A 23,743-nucleotide genomic window follows, 5' to 3' on the forward strand; every position below is an offset into this window, starting at 1 on the left:
TGAAAGTGTTGTTATGGAGCTAGTCTGGTGTGTCTTGCTACTTCTCTGCTTAAAACTATACCTCTTCAAAATGTGCATGTTTATAAATCATTCACATCTGAACATGTAAACATTGCTTTGCATTGATTTGCAATACTGGGAACAGAGACAAAGATGTCGTTGATATCTTTTACACTCAGTGAACTGCTTAGACTTGTGAGTGAACTTGCTTTAGGTTGCACAGGCCACACTTTGTTTGCTGTGCGAAGCCACAGGTGCCTGTGACATTCGGCCTATTCCGTTTGGTCAGCAGTCTGCCATGAAAATCGGACCATAAGGACTCGTAGGAGAGAAAGCCAAGATAGCTTGATGCAAACAAAGCAGAATGTATTTTGTGGTAAGCATATTTCTCCTGTTTAAATTAAGAATCCATGTCATGTTTAATCAATCACAGTTTAATGCGATACTGTCATATGTGCTATAGCTTTTATTTCTTTTATAGTATGGACATTTTACCTAGGGTAGTTTTCTGTGTGCTCTTGATTCACTGTCTAAGACCTTTATATTGACACAGTTATGGCCAACTGAAGACAAAATCTATACGAAGAGAGGATTATCTGACCTTTGCACTCCATGCACATTAATAAAATTCTGGTTGGGGTAGCCATATATGAGTGAAAGAGAATCAGTTAGCAACTTGTCAGATGGACAGAGTAGTGCACTATGCATGAGACTGTATTTAAAAGGGCAGCAGTCTCCTTTCATTTAGACAGAAGGACAACACAGCTGGGAGCCAAGTAATCATTCTTACATTATCACCTTAAATGATCCTTGTCTCTTTTTCAAGTAGATATCAACCTCTACACCAGCCTGGAACACAAAATTCCTGGCAAGCTCTGTACATTGAACATCTGGGCAAGTGTAACTGTGAATGTTACATACACTCCTCAGGTGCTGCATAAAGCTTATTGTGTTGTCTGTGCATGACTGATGGAAGCCCAGAAGTTGTTTTATTTTCTCGTTTTAAAATTATTAATCTAGAATCAAGCTTAGTGAACTGAAATATTTATCATGAAGGTTTTCCTTCCTATATCCTTTTTCATTTGCAGCAAGGTTGTTTTTCGATTTCTAATATGAAGGAAGATTTGGTCATCATTCTTCCATTACACCTCTCACTGGGAGTCTCAGAATAGATAAGCATTTTCAAAAGAGGCTGATTTTAACGATTGAGCAATTTTACATTGCGAACAGATCTGCAAAATATTTTCCTCCCAGTAGAGATTCATTGTTATAACAAAGTAATGTGTTATATGAAACTAAATGTCACTAAAGGCTAAATTGTATATTAAAACACTCCGATGGAGAAAAAGAAAGCAAAAAAGAACTAGACATATTTGAACATGACTGGCATTCTTTTTCAAAAGCATTTGCCCTGTGTATGGCTTTATTTTCCTGTATAGTAAGTGGAGATAGATTATTCTTTATGTAATATAAATGCTGAATGCATAGGAAATTGTCTCCTGTTTTGTAAACATATAACTTCCATTGAGTCTAAATGCAGATATTCACATATATCTACAGTATGTACTTGTGACATCTTCCAGCACACAAATCACCCTAAGTCCATCACAGTCAGCACATTCTCTTATTGTGTCTTTTTAAGACTCTCTTCTCTTTGATCCACAAACTGGGATCATAGATCTCTCACAGTATTAATCTCACAAGGAAAGACTACACAGTCCTTCTCACTTGCTTTTCCCTTGGTTCTCTTACACAAATCACTAGTTTCTCACCATCTCTGCAGTAAATCCCCATGAACTCCCAGTTGATCCTGTTTGGCCATGGACTCTGCATCACTGACACAACAGCAGCTGGTTGGTTATTTCCTCTCACTTCTCACGCACTCAGACTGCCAGTTCATGGTAAGGCCCAGGGAGGACTCAGGACGCATCCTTTGCCATCTAGACAACTTGCCAAGCAATGCCCATCATGAACCAACCAACCCTGGGTCAGCTGGCCAACAATGTTCTTCAGCTTAAGCTAATTTTTTACAAGCATCTCCAGCTCAGCAAGCCCCACAAGCAGGTACTGTAAGCCAGTCCGTCCCATTACTCGTGTTTAGAAACCTGCCCTCTAGAGCTCTCACCCATCCTCCTTTCAGGCCGGAGTTTAGACACATATTGAAAACTTTTTCCTACTTCTCAGTGCCAATTACTTATTCACACCAACTGTGCCTCACTCTACAGGCTTTTCCAGTTAACAGGTGGCTCTCTCACAAATCCTCCTCTTACTACCTCACTTTAATGTTCATATATAGAAATGCAAATGCACACAGATATAATATTTTTACTTCATTTTTTCATTCTTTTTTTCCATAAAGTCTGTTAGCGTATACCCAGAGCAAAGGGAAAAATGAATCCTTTTTAACAAACCCAAAAATAAGCCAAAGAATGAGAACTTCATGATCACAGTCTATAATTCTACATTCTATAAAGCTCGATGAAGAATGCAAGGTCTGTAGAAACAGATCTGTTATCTTTTCCAGGCAGCAAAATTTGAAGGAATGCATAAAATGTGATATTGCCATTACTATCTTTCATTTTATATTATTTTTTATTAGGTAAAAACCAATTGTCCATAAGCATTGCAAAAATACAAATAACAGAGAATGTACTACGTGCTAATGGACTGAGTGTGAGCTCCCTAAGAATTAAAATTTGAGATACTGCCATAACTTCAACTACGACAACTACGTTTTTTTAGACTGTACAAACAATCAGTAATTAAATTAAACAATATGGGCTTCTGATAGAAAAGGGTGGGCTCTAAAACTCATTATTAAACCATATGCAAAATGGTGTTGTAAACTGGACTTCAGCCAATGCCAACATTTCACTGTGTCTTAAAAAAGGTCAGAATGAGAATCTAGATTTATGAGAAAAATCAATTATAATGTCCTTGGTAGCTAGACTATACTCCAAAATAAAATACAATAAATCTATTTTTAATAGTTCCTATTAATGGTTACTCTTGTAACTACTAGTATAGTTGTGCAGTTCTGTATAATCATGTGGTCTTTGCAGAACTCAGACCATGAAGTAACAAGAGCTTGATTAAAGAAACAAGGAATGATATCTAGCAAAAGAGCCTTAATACAGACAGATCTAATGATTCCAAAGGAAGATAATGATTTATAACATGCTAAAACATGGGATCACATCTCATATGTCATGCATATGATGTCAGTTTTGAGAAATGTATTCTTTAAAGCAATTAATAAAGCTGTAGTTGATTGTTACTCCATAGTGTTCATGAATGTGGATGAATGACATAGAGAAGAAAAAGAGGGGAGGGAGAATATGGAGGAGAGAAACATGTTTCTGAGCAAAGGAGGAGCATGAGAATCATTCGCTGCAATATAAGTGTATGCTTACCTTTCCCAAACTGCTCTGCTCTCCCTCCTGTTGGGGCCAAATGATTCTGAAGATACAGGACAGTGAAACATGTCTTAGAGCATAAATTTCATTTAACAGTTAGATATTAATAATATCTGCACAGTTGCATTCATTAATGCAAAATGTCACATATTCCCTGGTCTAATTGGAATTTCAATTGTGTGATTACTTTGATTAATTTCTTTAGTAAAGCAAATGCAGTTTGAAACTTACAAACTGAGTATGTTTTCCCAAGCATGAATATTTGCCTTTTAAAAATCCCCTGTATTCAGTGTGAATGTTATGCTGCATCAAATTGTACTATTTTCATCCTTCTAAACATTTGTTACAAATTTTTCATTGTATACATTTTTCTTATAACAAAATATACCTGTCATGTATTACTTGTTGATGTTTATGCATTGTTTAATCTTTAACCATGTCTCAGTTTAACCGAGTTCAGACAAAGGGTGCACCTGCAACTCTAGTCAATTCACCACTCTGTTGATTCATATTCTTATGCATCTAATCAGTGCAACTCAAATAGCAGTGGGGATTGGTGGTGCGCCAATCAAAAAGATTTGAAACTGACTCCAATGTAGTACAGAGAGTAATAGAGAAGGAATGACTGTCTTGGGCAACAGAGTTGCACAGATGTTGATCCTACAATCATAGTTAACCCTCACAATATACACATAATATTGCTCAAGAGTTCAGTAGCAAACGAATTGAATTTGTTGATGGTACAATACTAGGGAAACTGGCAAATATCGAGATACAATTACAAGACAATACTCATTTTGATGCTTAAGGAGGTGAATAATGAAATAGGCTGAAGAAACTGAACCTTTTCAGTCTTAGTAAAAGATGTCTATGAGGAGATCTGATTGAGATCTTCAGACTTTTAAAGGAGATCAATGAGGTAGATCTCATAGTAGCAATTCTATATAAGTTGAGAGAGCAGAATGAGTGTAGTTGGAAAATGGTTAAAAGCAAAATTCACAATAATTTCTTATGTTGAATTTATAAGGTATAGAATATATAACCTCAACATACCTCAACATATTTTGGAATTGGAGATTAAACGTTTAACTGATACCATTATAGAGTCTCTCAGTAGATGTTCATTTAATTAGTCTTTCTGATGCTCTCTTTCATTCTCTTCATCAACTGTCTCCTTCACCAAAGCCACCTTGAAGGAATGGCAAACTAAATTAATTATCTAAGCAACATGGAAAACACCACGCTCAATGACAAGAAGTAACTGTAGAAAAGTTTTTTTTTCTATGAAGAAAATCAGAATAAGAAATAAGTTTGTTGTTTATCCCAAAAGCAGTTCTTCATGAGCTTTTATAACATGCATTTCCCATCACTAATACTGTTTTATGGTTTTGGAGTTTGACGTTTTGTGTAGCTCCAGTGATCACCAAGCAGGATGGATATACTGTGGAATTGTCAGCAGCCAAAGCTCAAGAAGATGTTTGTAATACAACTTTGTGATACATTCAGGATGTTCTCAACTTAAAACGTAAAGATATATTAAAGGCATGTGTACACGTGTTAAACCGATGGCAACACTATACACATTTAAAATGAACTTTTCTTAAATGTTTTAACTGTCCCCCGATGAAGTGCATAATCCTAAGAGCACAGAAACTATTTATATTTCTAATTAAAACTTTTATTACTATGTTTTTGCAAATTAAAGTGATATATGCATTTCCTAACTTAAAAGGGTTTCACTTTATGTGTTAAGCAACAAAAATGCTATTCTTATCATCAAAAGCCATCAGTATTCATTAAGGCATAGTCAAGGACTCATAGATGCTTTATGTCAGATAGTCCAGTAGCTAATTTAGCAGAAAACACATGACTTTTTAATATTGTTTCATTTGGAGGATTCTGATGCAAGCAGGCACCTTCAATGACATACAGTATTTACATTTAATAATATATCTGTTAAATTCTTGTTCTGTTTCAAAACCAGAGCTCTGATAGTTCATAATTAGCATGCCACGATGGGTTTTCCACACATACATGTGCTAGTATAGAGAACAATAAAGGAAACTGAATTACGCCCAGGAGAACACCTTTATTATTGTGCAGTTTTACTTAGTGTGCACCTCCAGCCACGCTAACCATATTGTTTGTAATATACCATCATAAATATCTAGTTTAATTGGAGGAATCCATCAATAAGCCAATTTCGAACGGCTTATCCTCTGACACAAGATGATTTATGAGAACAGAAAAGCAGCAGGGGTCAAGCAAAAAGCTCCCTTACAGTGGCCTCCGGCATTATCTGTTAATATGGTTCATAACCACTGGTAGAACTACAGTAAGTGTAGAAAATGTAAAAGAAATAGTCAGCCTTATATAGGTACTTATTTTTATACAGTGAGGGCCAAACGAAAAAGGAAGAGTAGTTAATATTGCAACACGGACACATTTTCAACATGACTATTTTATAAATTTGGGGAAAAAAATTAAACAGCAACCAAATCAATTCCATCCATTCATCCATTTTCTAAGTGCTTTATCCAATATAAGGTCACAGGGGAGCCAGAGCTATTCCAGCAAGCAAGAAGCACAAGGCAGGATACACCCTGGGTGGGATGCCAGTCCATGACTGGGCACACATAGACACAAACATGCACACACTCACACCAGGTCCAATTAGTCTACCACGTCAATTACCTCCAATAAATCGGAGTTGTAACACTATTGTGATATGTGCATAAGTCAGACCTCAGACTGCTTATTTCTACCATTACAAACATTATTGAATGACAGACAAGTACAGTGCAATTTGTGCTGCCTGAACAAAGGAAGTTGTGTTTTTTCTTTATGCTAATCTTATATCACATTGCTACAATGCATTCCAATCTGAGCCCTTTTCATATTTCAGCTGTCATACAACACTATCCATTGTTCCAGTGTTACTATCTTTTAGAGATTTTATGGAATATAGTTAGCTGTTGTATTAAATAAACCTCTCCATTTTCTCAAGGAATGCCAACCCTGTTTGGTCACATCAGTGAGAGTTTGCAGTGACAGATTGGGTTGTGACAATTGACAAATTTAAATTGTTGCTTTAAGAGAAAAATAATTGCCTTTCCTAAACTTAAAATGATAATTCATCTAAGTCAGACACCACTGAATCTTCATGGTTCTGCAGCACAGATCCCTTATAAGAAATGACAAAAAACAAAATTGCAAAACAAATAATGGCACTGGAACTAAACTAAATTATTTATGCCTTTATGGAAATAAATGCATTTCATGGTTTGAACAAGTATGTCCACGATGCTTTCAAGCTGCCTTCAAGCTGCATTCTCTGGATATGCTATGAATGTGTATTGAATTTAACGTAAGTCAAGATTTCTTTCCTTTTGAGAAATAATCTGTGGTTTACATTATGCAATTTTAATGTGAGAAAAAAAATATTGGCTGTGATGTAGTAGGGTGAAGTAGGCAGTGGGAGATTGAAGAGCCCACTCCTAATTCAAACCAAAATTATTTCATTTCTACAATACCGTGTTGTGCTTCTTAGAAAGATGCGTATTCGTATCATCACAAATAAGCTTTATATCAATATGTATGGGGTTCTTTAGTAAGTATTCTGGTAAAAATATACTAGTCAAATGCATAAATATCAATAGTATAAGTTTATTTGATATATTTTGTGATAATTTAAATCAGATTTTTTTTTACCAATTCTTCTATTCTTCCTTCAGGGAAGTAAATTGATGTGTCATAATTGCTGTTGTGTTCCATTTTTTTCCTGTTCTTGATACTTTACTTCATTTGGTAGTGCATCTAGTCCGCTATATAGAATCCGGGCATATAGGCTGTTTTCTCCGTACGCACATTAGCTACGCCATTTCTGGTGTGTAACTTTTCATCGAATCCTTCAGCCGTTTTGTGATTAGTTGTTGTTTTCTGAGCAATTGTCTAACCTCCTTCTAACAGAGTACATTGTTTTCAATCTTTAATCTTTATTCGAATTTCTTAAACCAGGCATTGTAATCATTCGTTGTTCTGTGATAGCATTAGCAGTGTTCTAGGCAGTATTACTAAGGCTGTAATGATTCGACTATGTAATGATAGTAATGAAAGCGTAATCTTCTTTGGTTTTAACCATTCTCTCGGCCTCTTTCGCAGCTACACGTGAGTCAGCACCACGGCCAGCAACAAGTAGAAAGGGGTGCGTTCAGTACCCTTGCCCGTGTGACAGACCGAGAGGCGAAGAATGTCCGGTGCAAATGGTTTGAATGCAGAAAGTACAAAAGCTTCGCTTATTATTAAGCAATTTAAGTGCGCCATATTGCTTTGTTCAGGCATCTATGTGCGCAGACCGAATACGAAACCTTAGCTCAGACAAAGAGCTGTTTTTGTAACTTCGTCTTTCCTTTCTTTAGACACTCCCAAACTTTTAGTTAGGACGGTGATTGATGACGGACACAAGAGGCGAATTTGCGTGGGGGGTAATCCTTTTTTAAGAAAAAAAAAAGCTTAAGAAGAGCAGAACATGTCTCCTAGCCTAAAGTATCAATGTGATGAAGTCAAGGTGCAAGAAAAGCGTGTTCTTGTTCCAGTAGTTATGTAAGCGGAACAACTGAAAACAGGTCTTATTCTCTTCAGAAATGCACTGTTTGATGAGCAACGTTTAAGAGCGTAATAGTGGTTAGAATTTCCCGAGAAGCGACTGATATTCCGCTGTTTGCATAAACACAGCTTGTTAAATTTTAAAGCAACGCTGCTTTGACCTAACTTAGTTCCGCAAAATCTAACTAATTTAGATTTAGTAACTCGCTAGAAATTCATAATCATGTTATTTTATTTTTGAGCAGCCATCATTATCCGAAGCGACCAATATTCACCACAAGTACAGAAAAATGATAAACATACTCATTCAAACACGCATATACATTTATGAATCTGATGTTGCCTTTTACATGCTCAATAAAAGAGGAGATTTTTTTCAGTTCGCATTATATTGGAGGTGACACGTTGAAAAAGTAATGTAATTTAGTTTTTACTCCGGTTTCCTTGCTTTCAAGTTTCCAATCTCTCTCGTACACAAATGTTGGATGTAACCCTCCACCCCTTAGGCCGCTGGCCACTGCCTCTTCTGATTGGCTTAGACGTACTTATTATGCAAATTGGATGGGGGTCTAGTCAAGAGCCCGTGAGCTGACGTCATAAGGCAGAGTGGCAGCTGACACGGAGAAAGAAACCGAGGGAGAACGAGAGGGAAGGAAAATATAAAAGATAAATAAGGCGAAATTTAAAGGACCGAGGGAGGGAGAGAGAGAAATACAGGAGAGAAAGAGAGAGAGCGGGTGTGTGCGTGAGAGAGAGCGAGAGAGAGAGGGAGAATAGCCGGCCCATTGGAAAAAGATGGCTACAGTCACTGCGAACGGAGTGCAGCAGGAGAATGGCTTCAGCACCACGAACAGCTCCGGCAGGATGAACGGGCTGAGCATCGGGCAGAGCACCATTCCCATGAAAGACCACGATGCCATCAAGCTCTTTATCGGGCAGATCCCTAGAAACCTGGAGGAGAAAGATCTTAAGCCCCTGTTTGAGGAATTCGGCAAGATCTATGAACTCACCGTGCTGAAAGACAGGTTCACGGGAATGCATAAAGGTCGGTCTCTCTGTAGAACCTAGGATCATTACTTTTTTTTAACAATAAAGTGCTATTTTCAGGTTGTCACTGTTGGGGCCGCTTCGCGAAACAATTTCATTCGTAATGAGTGCAAGCGCAGAGGTTTAAGGCTATGTGCATTTGGTGCGCGACAAACTCAGATTCGTGCATGTTTTTCTTTGTTGGTGTTACTAAATTGTAGCGGCGGTTCCCTAACAGGCTCTTCTAAGGACATCAGCACAATAAACTCATAGCGGCTGATGAAGTTAACAGTAAGCGAAGCGGACAACTCTAGTTCTCTGTTGTCTGGCAATTTTCAAAGACGAGAAAGTTTAAACAAGATGCAGATAGCTAGCCGTTTTCCTGAGAGCGTAGGTATTGATTTCAGATGGTTGGGATGGAAGGGTTAACTTCGGTAGTTCTATATTGGACATCTGTGAGTTCTAAATAGTAGATACAGCCAAATTGGATTGATTGTTTGCTTTATATTACGAATGAGGTCATTTAAAAGTTAAGAGCTGGCTGTGTACGTCTCTGTATGCATTGTTAACTGTGGTGTACAGAATTAGACAAGGAACATTAACTTCATTTGTTTTCTCGGTCACACTGTAAGGAAGACTAGATCAAACCAACCTCAACTAAAATGCACACATTTTATTTTTTTTGTCTGTAAGGTAAGCAGAAGATAAAAGACCAAATTCCACCCACCAACCCATGCAAGTTTATTCGTTTTCTTTTCCCTTCTTTCACTTCTTTCTTTGATAGCAAGATAAAAATAATCTAAACATAAACATTGTGCCTCTTCGATTGAAATCATCACAAATCTCTCCAAATCCCGTTCTGGAAATCATAAAAAATGACCAATGAGAAATCGAAGCAGCGCTAATTTCTGATAAATATGTAAATTAAATTAGACCTTTATTATCACAAAACTTGGGAAATTAATTCACTAGCCAATGTACAGTAGCAGGGCTTTGTCTGTGGTGGCTAATACACTTCGGCAAAACAACTGGCAAAGGAAAATTAAAGTTTGCTTACATCAAACAAAGAGCTCTTTCATCTAACCCCTCCTCCGAGGTTAAAGTATTGATCATCAGGCTCTGAACTTGACTTGAACATCCAGTTTAAAAAAACTGTTTTCACTACTGATAACATATATGTTAAAGACATCAGTTTATTGTAATTATGATAACCTACAGTACATTTAATAAAAATGCCAACATTATGGTAACTTACATTTATTTAGATTTGCAGCAAAGTAATAAATTATATATATATGTTATTTGTGTGGTCAAGGTGAAATATGCCTTATGAAAGTCCGCGGTGGGATTTTTATCACCAAACGTTTTTTATGAAAGCGTTGTTGAAATATTTGCGTGAGAATGAAGCATGCACAATAATATATCTATACATCAATGTTATGTATAATAGCCTACTTGGCAGTTGTATCCAAACTTATTTTTGTGATCCAACAAAAAGGGCTATCAAATAAGAAATATTTCACTTCTTTTTAGAGCCCTGTTAAGTTTAAGTTATTCGAATGGAAGGATTGACCAAGTTCTTCATTAGTCACGCAACCTCCCTATTTAAGCTGCATGTTTGCTGCAAACGTCAAACATTACATTTGCCAGTGAAGAATGAAAAAAATATATATTATGGTGGACAACAGACAAGTAAACGGTTTGTTCCTCCTTTTAAGTTTATTATATTAACAACATTTTGCACGATTTGGCCCAAGTTCAAATTTCCATTCATACATTGTAACTGAAGGTGTGAAATGAACTGTAGCTCAAAAGTGGATACAAATTAGCAATACTATTAATTCAAAGCTCATTATTATTATTATTATTATTATTATTATTATTATTATTATTATTAAAATTATTATCATGTTCCTTCTATATTAAGACGAAGCGATTAACAGACTGCAGATAAAGATTTTTGCACACACAAACGTCTCTGTGTCTGCTGGTAAAGCGTTCACATCTTATCGCTTAAACGTACTAACCATAGGGGTTATTATAACTTGTCAGATGCAGAACACTGCATTTATTATTAATAAGTTTGTCAAGCTATTATTTCGTGTTATGTCAGAGGTCTTTAAGATTTTGTGGGACTAGGAAAATAAGCTTTCTTGTTATTTTTATGAATTGCGCTCCACCGGGTTTAGTAAGTAGGCTATACCATACTGAGAGATAAATGTTTCAGTGTGCCGCGCATTTTTTGGTACGCTACGGTTATATTTAGCCCTTTTTATTCAATATGTTTTGCAGTCATTTTTATTTTATTTTTTTGGGGGGGGGATCTCCTTGTATTTGATAAACCACGGACATAATAGGGATGAACATATTGAAAAACAAAAGGATCACTAGAGAAGATTAGTCCACTGAGCCGTCTCTCACATCAATTACTGCTCTCAGAAAATCTCCTTCTGAGCAGCAGACTTCGCTAATCACAGAGAAACAGGTCGCTTGCTTGCCCTGTGGGGGCTACAAGCTAATGCGCTCTATAGAATTAATACAGCTACTTTACATCTCGTACCTCGGGATCTATATAGCGCAAGAACCGTGGTAAAGAAACAAGCCACACAAGTGTCAAGCATTCGGTTTAGGAAATTTACGTACGTCGAAAGCAGTGTCTTCTGGACGTTTTGTATCTTCGGAGTTTTTGTTCAATTACTGTGTTTAAACCAATGTTAAAGTTACACACGCTGTTGTTATTGTTTTAAAATTTCTGGCTTTCGGTTCTGGTGTTACAAGTATACGCAAAGGTGAAGGCCACACAAATCCAGGAAAAAGATACACAGTACTACCACAGGGGACGTACGTTTCTTACATGAAATGAAACTACGCTCTGTAAGGATCGCAATCCCAGATTACTTTTCACCGAAAGCGTCATGCTGTGCCGTCAAAGACAGCAGCTTTTGATTTTAATTCAATCAGTAGTATTTATGCGGCTGTATATCATTCATTATTAGTAGTAGCAGTAGTAGTAATATGAAAGTAAGACGAAAATAATTTTATGCAAATCAGTTTGCAAAAATGTATTCCAGAACGTAGATTTAAGACTTTTAGGCTTAATATTAAGTATACATTTTTATATTTTAGAGTTCTCCTTCACAATGTGTAATCTCGAACGTAATGGCCTTCTCAAACGAACAAAAAAAATAATCCTTTTATCTACAGTACGTACGGATGTTTGTGATCTACTGTTCATCACTGTTCACAAACATGCAAACACACAACGGAAGGCTGCATATATACACATTTTAATTCAATATTAAAAGTAGTTTCTTTCACTGAATATGGTAAATCATTAGATTTTTTAATGTGTTGCTGATGAATTATTCAACTGTCTATCCTGTTTACAGTAACAGCAGGAGACCTTTTTATAAACCCATTTATCAAGAATAAAGAGTAAATAAGTAAAGCTAATCCACAAAAACGGCTAATTTAAATGCCACTGAGTGCACATGCAAGTTTGGGCTCTCAGCACCTGATTCTTCTACCGTATGACTCCTTTTGCTCCTATTGTAAATCATCTTGTGAACCATGCAAAGTAGTCTGTTTTGGACATCTTATCATTTGATGGTGGTCAGACCTTACTTTAATGGTCACTTATTCATCACCACACATACAGTTCTCTTCCTAACAATCAGGTGCACAGAAATTTATTCATTCGATGTTGAACTATGTTACAACTCCTCCAAACGGGCTTAAAATCATATCTCTTTAGAATATGTTAGTCACATAGGATGTACCACAAATTTTCTATTGCCAAAACACCTCTAAACTGAATAAAACACAAACATAAATTGACATGTTTTAATCACACTGCACCTGGATCATTTTAAATTTGTTGCGTATAAAGTTATTCTTTATTAATTTTAATAAATCATCTTGACATTCATTGTCTTTGGAATCCATAATGCTAACACTGAATGTTTTGTGAATAAAGGCAACAGTTCATTGTTGGTGTGCTTTTTGCGACATAGCATCTACCAAAGCATTATGGCTATGAAGGGTTAACCATGCCAAACTATTTCTTTAGATCACGTGCTAGGAAACTGTATGAACAAGAAGATGTATGGCTCCAGGCTTTATGTAAAAAATCAAAATCAAAGCACCAAACTGGTATTCCCTGTTAAAGGAAGAGAAGATAAGCAGTTTTACAACACTTTCTGCAAACTCACTTGTGTTAGCAATGTATGTATTTAGGCTTCTTTTCATTCAGAATGAAAAAAAGCACTTTAACCGAAATGTCACATCACCTCTAACATTTGCCATTATTTTTCAAGCACAGCATTATTTTGCACATGCACTGCTATTATTCATAAATATTGTTGTGACTTTCTCATCTCATTAAAAGCAGTTTGCCCTTTTGTTTAAAATTACAGTCCATAGTACCCTTATAGGCCTTGCCTTTCTCGGTAACGTAATTCCTCATTATCAAGGGCTTGACTTGAATGCAAAACTCAACTGTAAGAATCCAAATACATTCAATATGAAACATTGGATGTGATGTGAATTAATTTGGAAAGAAAAACAGAAAGTCAATCTTATTGTTACCTTACTAAACAAAGTTGTTCCTCCACTTAAAGAAAAACTCCTAGAATGAAAATATGAATTATAGTAATTATCCATACTAATTCACCACCTAGACTGTTTTGTGTTTAAAGGGCATAGCATGAGATCTGATGTTTACAGGTGGCACAGAATGTTAATAATTGATTAAATAAAATAAAATTACAACCCACACCCCCCTACATATAAGCACACACCCATTAATAATTTCTACAGAAAGAAGCTGGACAATATAAAAGAGATATCTGAGATATTCAATAGATTCTACTACAACCTGTACTACATCCTAAAACAACCTGTCAGGTTTTGTTTAAATTTCAAATTGTTCTTTATTGGAACATTTCGGGTTTCTCACAAAGTGACTAAATGGTCTGAAATTCAACTTGGATAAACAAATTAGAGTATTGGCTTCTAGTCCTTCCTAATGTTTGGGTTATCACTCAATATAATTATATGTATTAGATTTGTATTTCTTCAATAATTGTTTCAAAGATTTAATCCTGATTATTAATTACTTCATACATTACTTAAGTAATTCATAAATAACTGTCTAAAAGTCAATTCAGTCCTACATGGAATTTGATGCACAGTCTACACTTAATGTAAATTTATATGGAATACTTCATATTGCTATTTAATTATTACATTGTGAGTATATTTTGAAGGGTGGCAGGGTGGTACAGTGGTTAGCATGGTTGCTTTGCAGTACTGGTGCCCTTGGTTCAATTCCTGGATTGCTGTGTTTGTGGAGTAGTATATTCTCCCTTTGTTTGTGTGGGAAACCTGGTTTCCCTCTGGTTTTCTCCCACAGTCCAAAGATGTGTTGTTAGAGTTAATTGGTGTTTGGTGTATCCTGCATTTTGCCTGTTGCTTGCTGGGATAGGGTTCAGATCTGCAACCGTGTATTGGATGAAGTGGCTAGAAAATGGATAGATGGAATCCATTTTATTTCATGGTGTGTCTGAGATTTGCATTTCTAATTATTTCAGGCTATGGCTTCATGCTGGCAGTCCGTGCTCAGACACAGAAGTCTTCATTCGCCTTTAAGTTTTCACCCATTCTTTTCTTTTCACTTAAACTTGTAGGTTTAGAGCATTCAATACTTAGGGTTACCCCTCATCTTCAGAATCCATGTTATTAACAGTTAAGGCTCATAAATATTTTTAAAAATTCTTAAATGATTAAGGTGATCAAGCTGTAATCTCAACTCCATTTAGTAAACAAAGTACTTTGAATGTGGTTTTCCAAGTGAAATCTCTTCTTTTGTTTCAGGAGAAAAGAAGGCTTTCTTCACTCTTAGACTGCTGAGTCTTTTAAGTTAGAGTACCTGTACTCAGAGATTGTAGCTTATTTTCCTTTTTTTGAATGCCCTTGGAAAAAGAAATCTTCATAAAGTTCTTTATACACGGGACACAGTGGTAATTAAAACCATGTTTTATTATCGTGATTTTTTTGTTTTTTTCTTTGATAGGATAATGTGTTAGCATGACAAATGCCAATTGAAACATTAAGAAACAAAGTGTGAAGCAACAATTCATATTTAATAAAATATCCTTTAAAATTCGAAAGTAGCTTTTTTGAAGACAGGTTAATTCTGATTAAGTGTGCAGTGTTTGAAATGCTTTTTCTGAATTCAGGACTGCAGATATCAATATTAGGAGGAAAACATTAACTTGCAGAGCAACAGGTGATCCACAGTGTACAGTATAATGAAGTCTCAGCCACACTTCACATGCTGTGTCCAAATGAGAAAGTTGGTTCATAGTTTTAAAACATTCCCAAAAGAGAAATGTATCACCATTATAGGAATACACTATTGACAGTTTCATAGCACATCTATTTTCCAGGAAGATGGTTTAGCATATCTCATAAATACACTTGACTGAGTGTTGGAAATGGAAAAAAAAATGTCCAGTCATGCTTTGGTAGCGCTATGAATCATATGCCTTTCTTAAAGCAGAGGGCAGTCTTTGGGAGCCTTTACTACAAAGGGTGGTTTAGCTGCAGTCTCTCTACTATCATTTGATTAAATCCTGTAATACCTGAATACTGTATTCAGACACCAGCAACACAGATGCATTAATCTTCTTACAGTCTCTAGTGCACAGGCGATGGAGTTGTAACAAAGGCATCTGTTTGACGAAAGAAAAGACAGTGTACTTTTACCAGCCAAAAAAACTTGTGAGATCTTACTATTATATTTTGTTTATATTGGGAAAATCACTAAAACAGCCTACCTGACATTTCCTCTTGGATTTACTGTATATTTTAAGGAAAGACAATATATTTAGGACCTTGTGTCTGGGTGTCTGGGAGTCATGAGTATTGTGCAATCCAGCATCACTTGTCTCTTTCAACATTTTGACCTGTTGTAAACATGTAATGTGGGTACAATTATAGACACTGATTACATATAAAACTAAAATGAAGTGCCATTAAATAAAATTTTGTTTAATGCATGTGTTTTGCATTTTTCTTTTGCTATCCACAAAATAACTTACTGGAGACATCACTGCTGTGTAATTATCCCCCTTAAGAAAATGCTCCATTTCCACGGGATTGAGAATAGACCTTTGCTGATTCCCTTTGAATGCAAAAAAAAGAAAACAAAAGAAGGAAAAAAAGAAAGAACAAATCTTGTACGTAGATGCTCCTTGGAGTTGCATTTGCATATTAAAAGATTTGCCTTATCAGCTCAATTATGAAAAATTGAAGTGAGATCTTCAGCACTTTGGGAGAGTTTTGTTAATACCTTCAAAAAGAATTCTTAGCTGAACTGCCAGAAAACAGGGTCCGCTGGCCCTCCCACACACAGTAAAACAGCCATTACAAACCATTTAAAGCTGAATTCAACTCCACAGCAAATACAATATACTATAGTTTCATACCTTTCTTGGTGAGAGCACATCTGTTCTTTAATCTGAACCTGAAGAGCAGTAGTTGAATAAGGTATCGAATAAAATACATACGATACACTTAGAATATCACATGAATTCACAAAAGGTATATAATATTCTATCTACTCGTTTGTCTCCATGGTTACAGGCCATTTTTAAAATCTAATTATGTTACAGATGCCTTTGTTAAATGCTGTGCAGTACAGCTCCTGTTTGATATCACAGAGATTGAGATAAAACACTTGCCTCCTCTTCTGTCAAGTAGAGCTTTAAAGGGGAATTCGGGATGAGGTTGGAAAGTAGTGGGGGGTTGGTATTTCCTGAGGAACAATGTAATGCATTATACTTCCGAGAGCTGTGCAGAAGGCTTGTGTCTCTACTCTAATATATATTAGATTACTTTTACATCCAATATAATTATGCAAAAACACAAGAACAAACTATGAATTACAAGGCATTGTACATTGTGCTGATGAGATGTGGGACACAGTGCTACTGGCTATATTCAGACACAATTGTTTCCTGATAGCTTTCAATAGCTGAGATACTCGACTCTTTATTACAAATATTCATTTACATTTTCCACTTTGGCAAAACTTTACGCTGTTTAGCACATTAAGTATGAAGAGATTTGATGCCCAAACTGGAAAATCACTCCTCATGTTAAGAAATAAATGCATACAGTAAATGTTTGTCATATTTGTGCTGCCTTGAATTTTTGAGCATTAATCATTTGACAGAAGATGAACTGTCCCATGATATAGCCATGTAGTGATTTAATCTGGAGCCCGTTTTCAGAATCCTGAACATGCAATTTAATACCAAGTGTGCTTATGTCTATAGCATCTTGCAATTTGTGGTAATACTCATGGTGGGTTGTGTCACAGTAGTAATCTATTTTCACAAGTGTATACAGATAGATTGGATCTCCAGTCATGGATGGGGTGGCTCAGAGTTATAGTATGTAACATAATTCAAACAAACCTGGCTGTCTTGCTGGAGCTAAAGGCAGAATTATGAAGATATTTTTTGGGGTTTAGGAGAAATAGCCGTAGTAATTATGAGCATTGAGCTTATGTTCAAGTCATGAAACCTTTTGTGATCAGTGTCAATATTCTATGCATTTAACATATATGTGTATATGAAGCCACGAGAATCATTCTATTCCATTGTATTAATCTTATGAGTTCCTACATGTGTTGCATCAACATTAAGACCTGTGAGTGTCTGAGAGCTGTCATTAGGTTCTATGGTCTTTGAGTCAGTGGTAATGCCTTATTTCTATAATCAAGATTAATTGGCTCTTAAAAATAAAACTGTTCTTTATGTAGCAGGTATCTGGGGACAGGGTTTTTCAAATTCTATCCCAGCAGCTGTTAACACCTGGTCTATGACAGCCTTTTCACAATTCCACTTTGTCAGATGGCAATGAGAAACTGGCAGCCATTCTTCTGACATGCCCAGAATGCCTGACATGACAGGGGGTATTCAGGTCAGGACTGAAGTGTACTTGTTAGCAGATCTTAGCGAGGGAGCTTTTATAGTTGCTTCAGGTAACATGTCAGGTTGAAATCAACATCATTTTCTCTTATTGTTTATGAATGCAAAATGAAACGGCAGACAAAATTTGTCATCACAACTTTTTAATTCATCCTGTAGCTTCATTATCACCTAATCATATTCCTTTATTTTTCATAATATTGGGGTTTAAAGTTCACCAGGACCAAGAAGTGGAACACAATGATGGAAGTTTTTCATCACTGTACCAAAGCACTTCAGATTATTCCAAAATTATAAATGGAGAAACGTGGAAAAATGGAGATTTGTAATAATTTTGTACCCCACTATTTGCAATTTTTCTTTCTCAAGGACAATGTAAACAGATAGAGGCTATAGCAGTAATTATGATGGAATGAGAATCACAGAAAAATGGATCAACAAGAGTGATGGTTAAGAAAACAGATCAAACTGTACTCAGGGTTCCAGAAAGAAAAATGAAAGAAGGTCTCAGAAACTACTGTATAACTCAGACATAAACTTCAAAGCACATGGTTTTAGGAATATGACAGACCACCAAATTCATTTATCCATTATAAAGCATTCTTATACGGTATAATGAAATCAGGAACATATATTTAAAGGAAATAGTTATCAGGGGAAATTTTGATTTCTCTCACGTACATTGTGAAAAAAACAAAGCAAGTGTCAGCAGTTTAAAATGAAATGGCAGATATGGCTGCTTTGATACTCATTTTGTCAAATCATCTGCTAGAAGGAATGTCTGTATTGATCTAGTCTTTTCAAATGATGAAGAGAGGGTTCAGGGAATTAAAAAAAATGACTATTAAATAACTGTAACAATATAGTATGCTTTGAGGTAAATTTAGAAACTGCAAAAGAAAAACTCTTTATTTCAGGATTGCAGATTATGAAAGGTTAGAAACTTTTTACAAGAAAGTGAATGTGATCAGATAGAAATGGAATCAACAGAGAAAGGATGGCAGGAGTTTAAAGATATTATGCTTGAAGCACAGAACTGGTTTATCCCAGGAGTATGTAAACAAAGCCAAGAAAGCAGTGAACTGAATTGTTAAATAAATGAAATAATAAAAGTATAAAAGATAAATATATATATTTTAAAGAAATGGACCTATTTAAAGAAAAATAATATAACGAACTGCAAGCACTGGTTACACAGGAAGTGAGGAATGTCAAGTGAGAGTTTTCAGCATTGCAACAGCAAACGAACGAAAGAGAAGGGTCTCAGAGGTAATAATTGGAAACTCTTAGATGATGGAAGTGAGTATTTCACCCATGTGTTTACAAATGAAGGAACTGATTGAGATTGAGGACTTTCAGCAGCCACTAGACAGGGGTCTGAGTGTGAAACTGATAATGAAGAACCCATCCATAAAAAAGTGATAAAGTTATCATAGACCAATAAGTCTCACATCTGCTACACATACAAATATGGAAAAGATATTTAGATCTAAACTGTAGGAACATTATAAATATGATCCTGAGAGACATAGATTTAAGAAAAGATGTTTGAGTACTTTGAACACAACAACAGTAATGGGAACAAACAAAACATACATTAGGGTTGTTTTAAATTTTCAGACAGCTTTGATAAAGTCTCTTATATATGATTTATTCTTATTTTGCATCAGTAGGTATTCACACAGTATTCAAGATAATGTGTGCTTCTCAGTTGGGAACTGGTAAGTGGGTGGAAAACAAAGAGTGCAAAAAAGATTTGGGTGAAGTATTTTCAGGTATCTTTGTTAAGAACACTAAATTCTGATTTAAATTGGTCAATTTCATGGATTATACCAAAATTGAGGATTAACAAACACTGTTAAGAAGCTGCAAAGAAAATTTAGAAAGGTTTTGACAAAAATCAAATCAACTGGGCAAAGAACTGGCAAAACATTTAATGTAGATAAGATCAGAGTGTTACAGGAAGTATAAATCTAAATCTAAATACAGGAAACACAAAGAAAATGATTATATTGAAAATGTGGACAGATCATATACATTTCTGATGATGCAGGGAGGCACTAAAAACAAACAGTGCTAGGATATACAGTATAGTGAAGTTGTACTTTACACTAGTTAGACCTCATTTAGAAAATTGTGTACCATTTTGGTCTCCACTTTATAAAATAGACTTTGGTACTGAAATAAGTCCCTATATGAGTGAGCACATACATTTCTGCACTTAAAGGAATGTCCTACTGTATATTAACAGGCTAATATAACTAAACATTTTAGCCCTGAAGAGAGAAGATTATTAGGGATGTTGTTCCTGTATTTGAAATTCAAAGGTATAGACAAAGTCAACACAATGCACTTCTCCAGAATCAATGTTGACCAGACGAAACTATGTGCAAATCACTTTTTTACACAAGAGCATTGTAAGAATTTTTGACAAGCTACTATCAGCAATGTTAAAGATGATACCCTAGAAATGGAAGGATAAGATCCTCATCCTTATCTTTAGATACTAATAACCAAACTATGGTTTCTTTGAGTTGAAGAGCCACTTGTAATTTATAACTTTTCTTAAGCACAAAATGTATTATATAAATTAAGTAGTTTGTTTACCACCATAGCTAGTTTTCAGTTTTTAACTTTCTCATATTAAACTTAATCAGTTTTTAATCCATATCTATTTACAAGTATGTAATGTACAGCAAAGCACCATCTATAATATTAATAAAAATGGAAAAAATGGGAAAAGATAAATTTGGATGTCTGGAAAATAGCTCTCTTATATTAGTGTCAATGACTCATCTGATTAAACGCTACCAGAGATCTATAAGCTGCTGTCTTCTGAAGTGTAGAGACTCCATCGTCAATAACACAGCTATAACTGACAGTGTTTTCTCCAGAGGTTTACTTTGTGCTGACAGATTCTGGGAAAAGGTGTTGTGTTTTAATCTTGTGAAGCACTGTGCTTCTGAGGCACTTGGAGGCAAGAGATTGAGAGACCCAAATACCAGCCCTTATGTCAAGAAACTAAACTTGACATAACTCTACCCGAGCTTGAAGACAAGTGGGTAACTCCTGCAGAATTTGGTTATACTGTACCATATCCACTGGTAACCATTAAAAGGAGCATTACATGAAAATAACATTGCATTGGATATCTATATTTCTTGCACTTAAATGATGCTGATGAGCAATGTACCACTCAATGTAACCTCAGTCCTGCACTTTTTCAAATAAACACTTACTGTACCTGAAAACTCCCAAGTACATTTTAAAATGTATTGATCAAACAGCTTATACAAAAATTATTTTCTTTGAACCAAATCCTTACCAAATTACTGCATGACAAAGTGGTTACATCATTACAGTTCTTTCTTATATATTAACATTATGCAGAAAACCTAATATTTTAGTAAAGAAAATAAAAGAATCCACATGCATTTTGTCCAGCTTTATTTTTTTCTTTTTAAAAAACATACTGTATATTCATTAATTGTCATTAGTGGGTATTTCAAACTTTAGAAAACAATATGAAAAAAATAACTTCATTATTAAATAATAGTATAATGCTTTGATCTTTAAAGGTTCATGACTGTGTTGATCAATCATTCATAATTTGAAGATTGTCATGAGCTGTTTTACAGAAGGCTGGTAATTGCTGTTGTGAGTTGTTAATACAGTTAATTCCCTTATCATGCAAACCTAAGAATTAACGTATTGCCCATAGATGATTTAAACGTATTGTCTATAGGAGCACATGAAGTTATTAGGCACTTTTTCAAAGGGTTGCCTTGGCTTGGACCCAATGGAAAATCCATTTTTAACAAACTGGCAGTATTGTTTGGGTGGTTTCTGGACAGAATGATGGAGTGTTAAAGTCAAGGTTGTGGTAATTATTTTTTCATGAGAGAAAGCACTTCTGGCACCATGCCTGATAGCAACAATCTTCTTCTGTGGTTTAGCGTTATGCAATTTAGGAAGTAAATTAGTAATGTACTAATAATTTTGAAAAAAAAAACCCAAACATTTAAAGTCAAGAGCTTTTTTCTCACCTTTTTGTTTATGCAATATACAGTAGTTGACATGTACACCAAGTCCACATACTGTACATTGTAACACAATAATTAGCAAGTACATGGTAGAGGAAAATATACAACAGAGATTGGAGCTTAAGGTTGTAAAATGTAAAACTTGCTGATAAAGTTTTAAATGATGTATCACAATTTGGCAACAACCATCACAAATTATTTAGTTTTATACCTTTGAAGAAGGATATTATGTAGAACTATATTTTATTTTTAATGTCCTTATTATGCTTTTATTCATGTTTCATTATTTTTGCATTCATCACATCACAAACCTCACTCCTAATGCAATTGTAATATAAATTGAATAGAAGTTCCCCCTATGTTTGCCTGGAAGAAAACTAAAAGAATAATCACAATAAAGACATATGCAGTGCAATAAAATCATTGGAATATTGAAATGCTCACAATAATGAACAAATACCAAAAACAAATCAGCTAATTGATTGTTTCAGTACCTCTAACTCTACAAATTGTGTTTGTAGAACCAAGGTGTAATTTTAGTTTAGTGGATGTAGTCATTTCCAAATCAGGGTAGTTCTCCAGTCCAACATATTCATGGAATTAAGTCCAAAGCTCACAGTTGTTTACAACCTTTCTCCATCTGTATTCTCAGGATGTGCCTTTCTAACATACTGTGCCAGAGAGTCTGCACTGAAAGCTCAGAGTGCTTTGCATGAGCAGAAGACTCTGCCAGGGGTAAGTGATTTGATTCTTTCATGTCTTTCATCTGGCTGAACTGATCCCAGTAACAATCTGATTGTTTGCTTCCACAGTAACAAATTATATATCTATGGGGTTTCATTCTCATTTGTTTGCTGTAATTCAGGTAACAACCTTTATATTTCACATACACAGGCCTTTTGCTAGTTTTAAAAAAACGATTTTTTAATGATTTGTAGTGTTATTATTAAAAGTTTTTTTTTTAAAAAGATGTTTGGTTGAAATGGTTAAAAAGCCTACCATCACTAGACAGCATTCTTCCAACCTTATTCTTTCCAGCCTTATCTACCACTTGAAACCTCCATGCTTGAATGTGTAGCAGAATTAAAACAAGTTGAGCAGTGATGTGTAGCTACTGTCTTCTTCAGCATTTGTACTGAGGTGACAAATGGTCAGAAGCTGCACTATACTGTACTTTAAGGGAGAGTCTAATCCTTGGCATAACAGTACAATTTTGACTTAGTCCTCTACAGACTCCGGGACACATTGTGGTTCTCAAAGAGAGGCAGCAAAAACACCTGTAAAAGAGACACGACCACTAGGAAGGACCTGAGTGGCGGATGTCTTTCAATCAATTAAGACTATTATTTTGCAGCCTTTGGGAGAGATCATTAGAGACAAATAAGGAGGCCAGATTCTTTGTGGACAGGAGAGCTTTGAAGTGCACTTGGCTTCCTTTTTAAAGTGCATTTCAGTTCAGAGAATGAGGAGACGATAAAACATTTTTTTTCTATTTTTAGCTTATTTAACAAAGAGTCTTACAAGAGATGTGTACAGAGAGCAGACAGCCTCTGTCACCTGGAGGGCTGCTGGAAAGGCCTGCTCTCCATGTTTGTTCTCTTTTTGAGTCGAAGTGAGACATTTTTTGTTTGTTTTTCTGTGCTGGGTCTTGTTT

The 23,743-nt window shown here is 35.5% G+C and overlaps 1 protein-coding gene across 7 annotated transcripts in view; it reads left to right on the forward strand.

Moving 5' to 3' along the window:
* Positions 1–8,601: 8,601 nt before the first annotated feature.
* Positions 8,602–23,743, forward strand: part of celf6 (CUGBP Elav-like family member 6) — a 146,986-nt gene continuing 131,844 nt past the window's right edge. For 5 of the 7 annotated variants that reach the window (XR_015940513.1, XM_088641826.1, XM_088641829.1 and 2 more), the window contains exons 1-2: positions 8,602–9,066; positions 22,742–22,824. Coding sequence is in view for 6 of the 7 variants with exons in the window: in XM_088641826.1 (XP_088497952.1) it covers positions 8,817–9,066; positions 22,742–22,824 (333 nt within the window). In the remaining variant the exon portion in view is untranslated. The remainder of the gene's footprint in view (positions 9,067–22,741; positions 22,825–23,743) is intronic. The other 2 variants (XM_088641824.1, XM_088641825.1) reach the window with 1 other exon arrangement.

This window comes from Lepisosteus platostomus, chromosome 7 (genome assembly GCF_059453375.1).
Source record: "Lepisosteus platostomus isolate fLepPlt1 chromosome 7, fLepPlt1.hap1, whole genome shotgun sequence".
Taxonomy (NCBI): domain Eukaryota; kingdom Metazoa; phylum Chordata; class Actinopteri; order Semionotiformes; family Lepisosteidae; genus Lepisosteus; species Lepisosteus platostomus.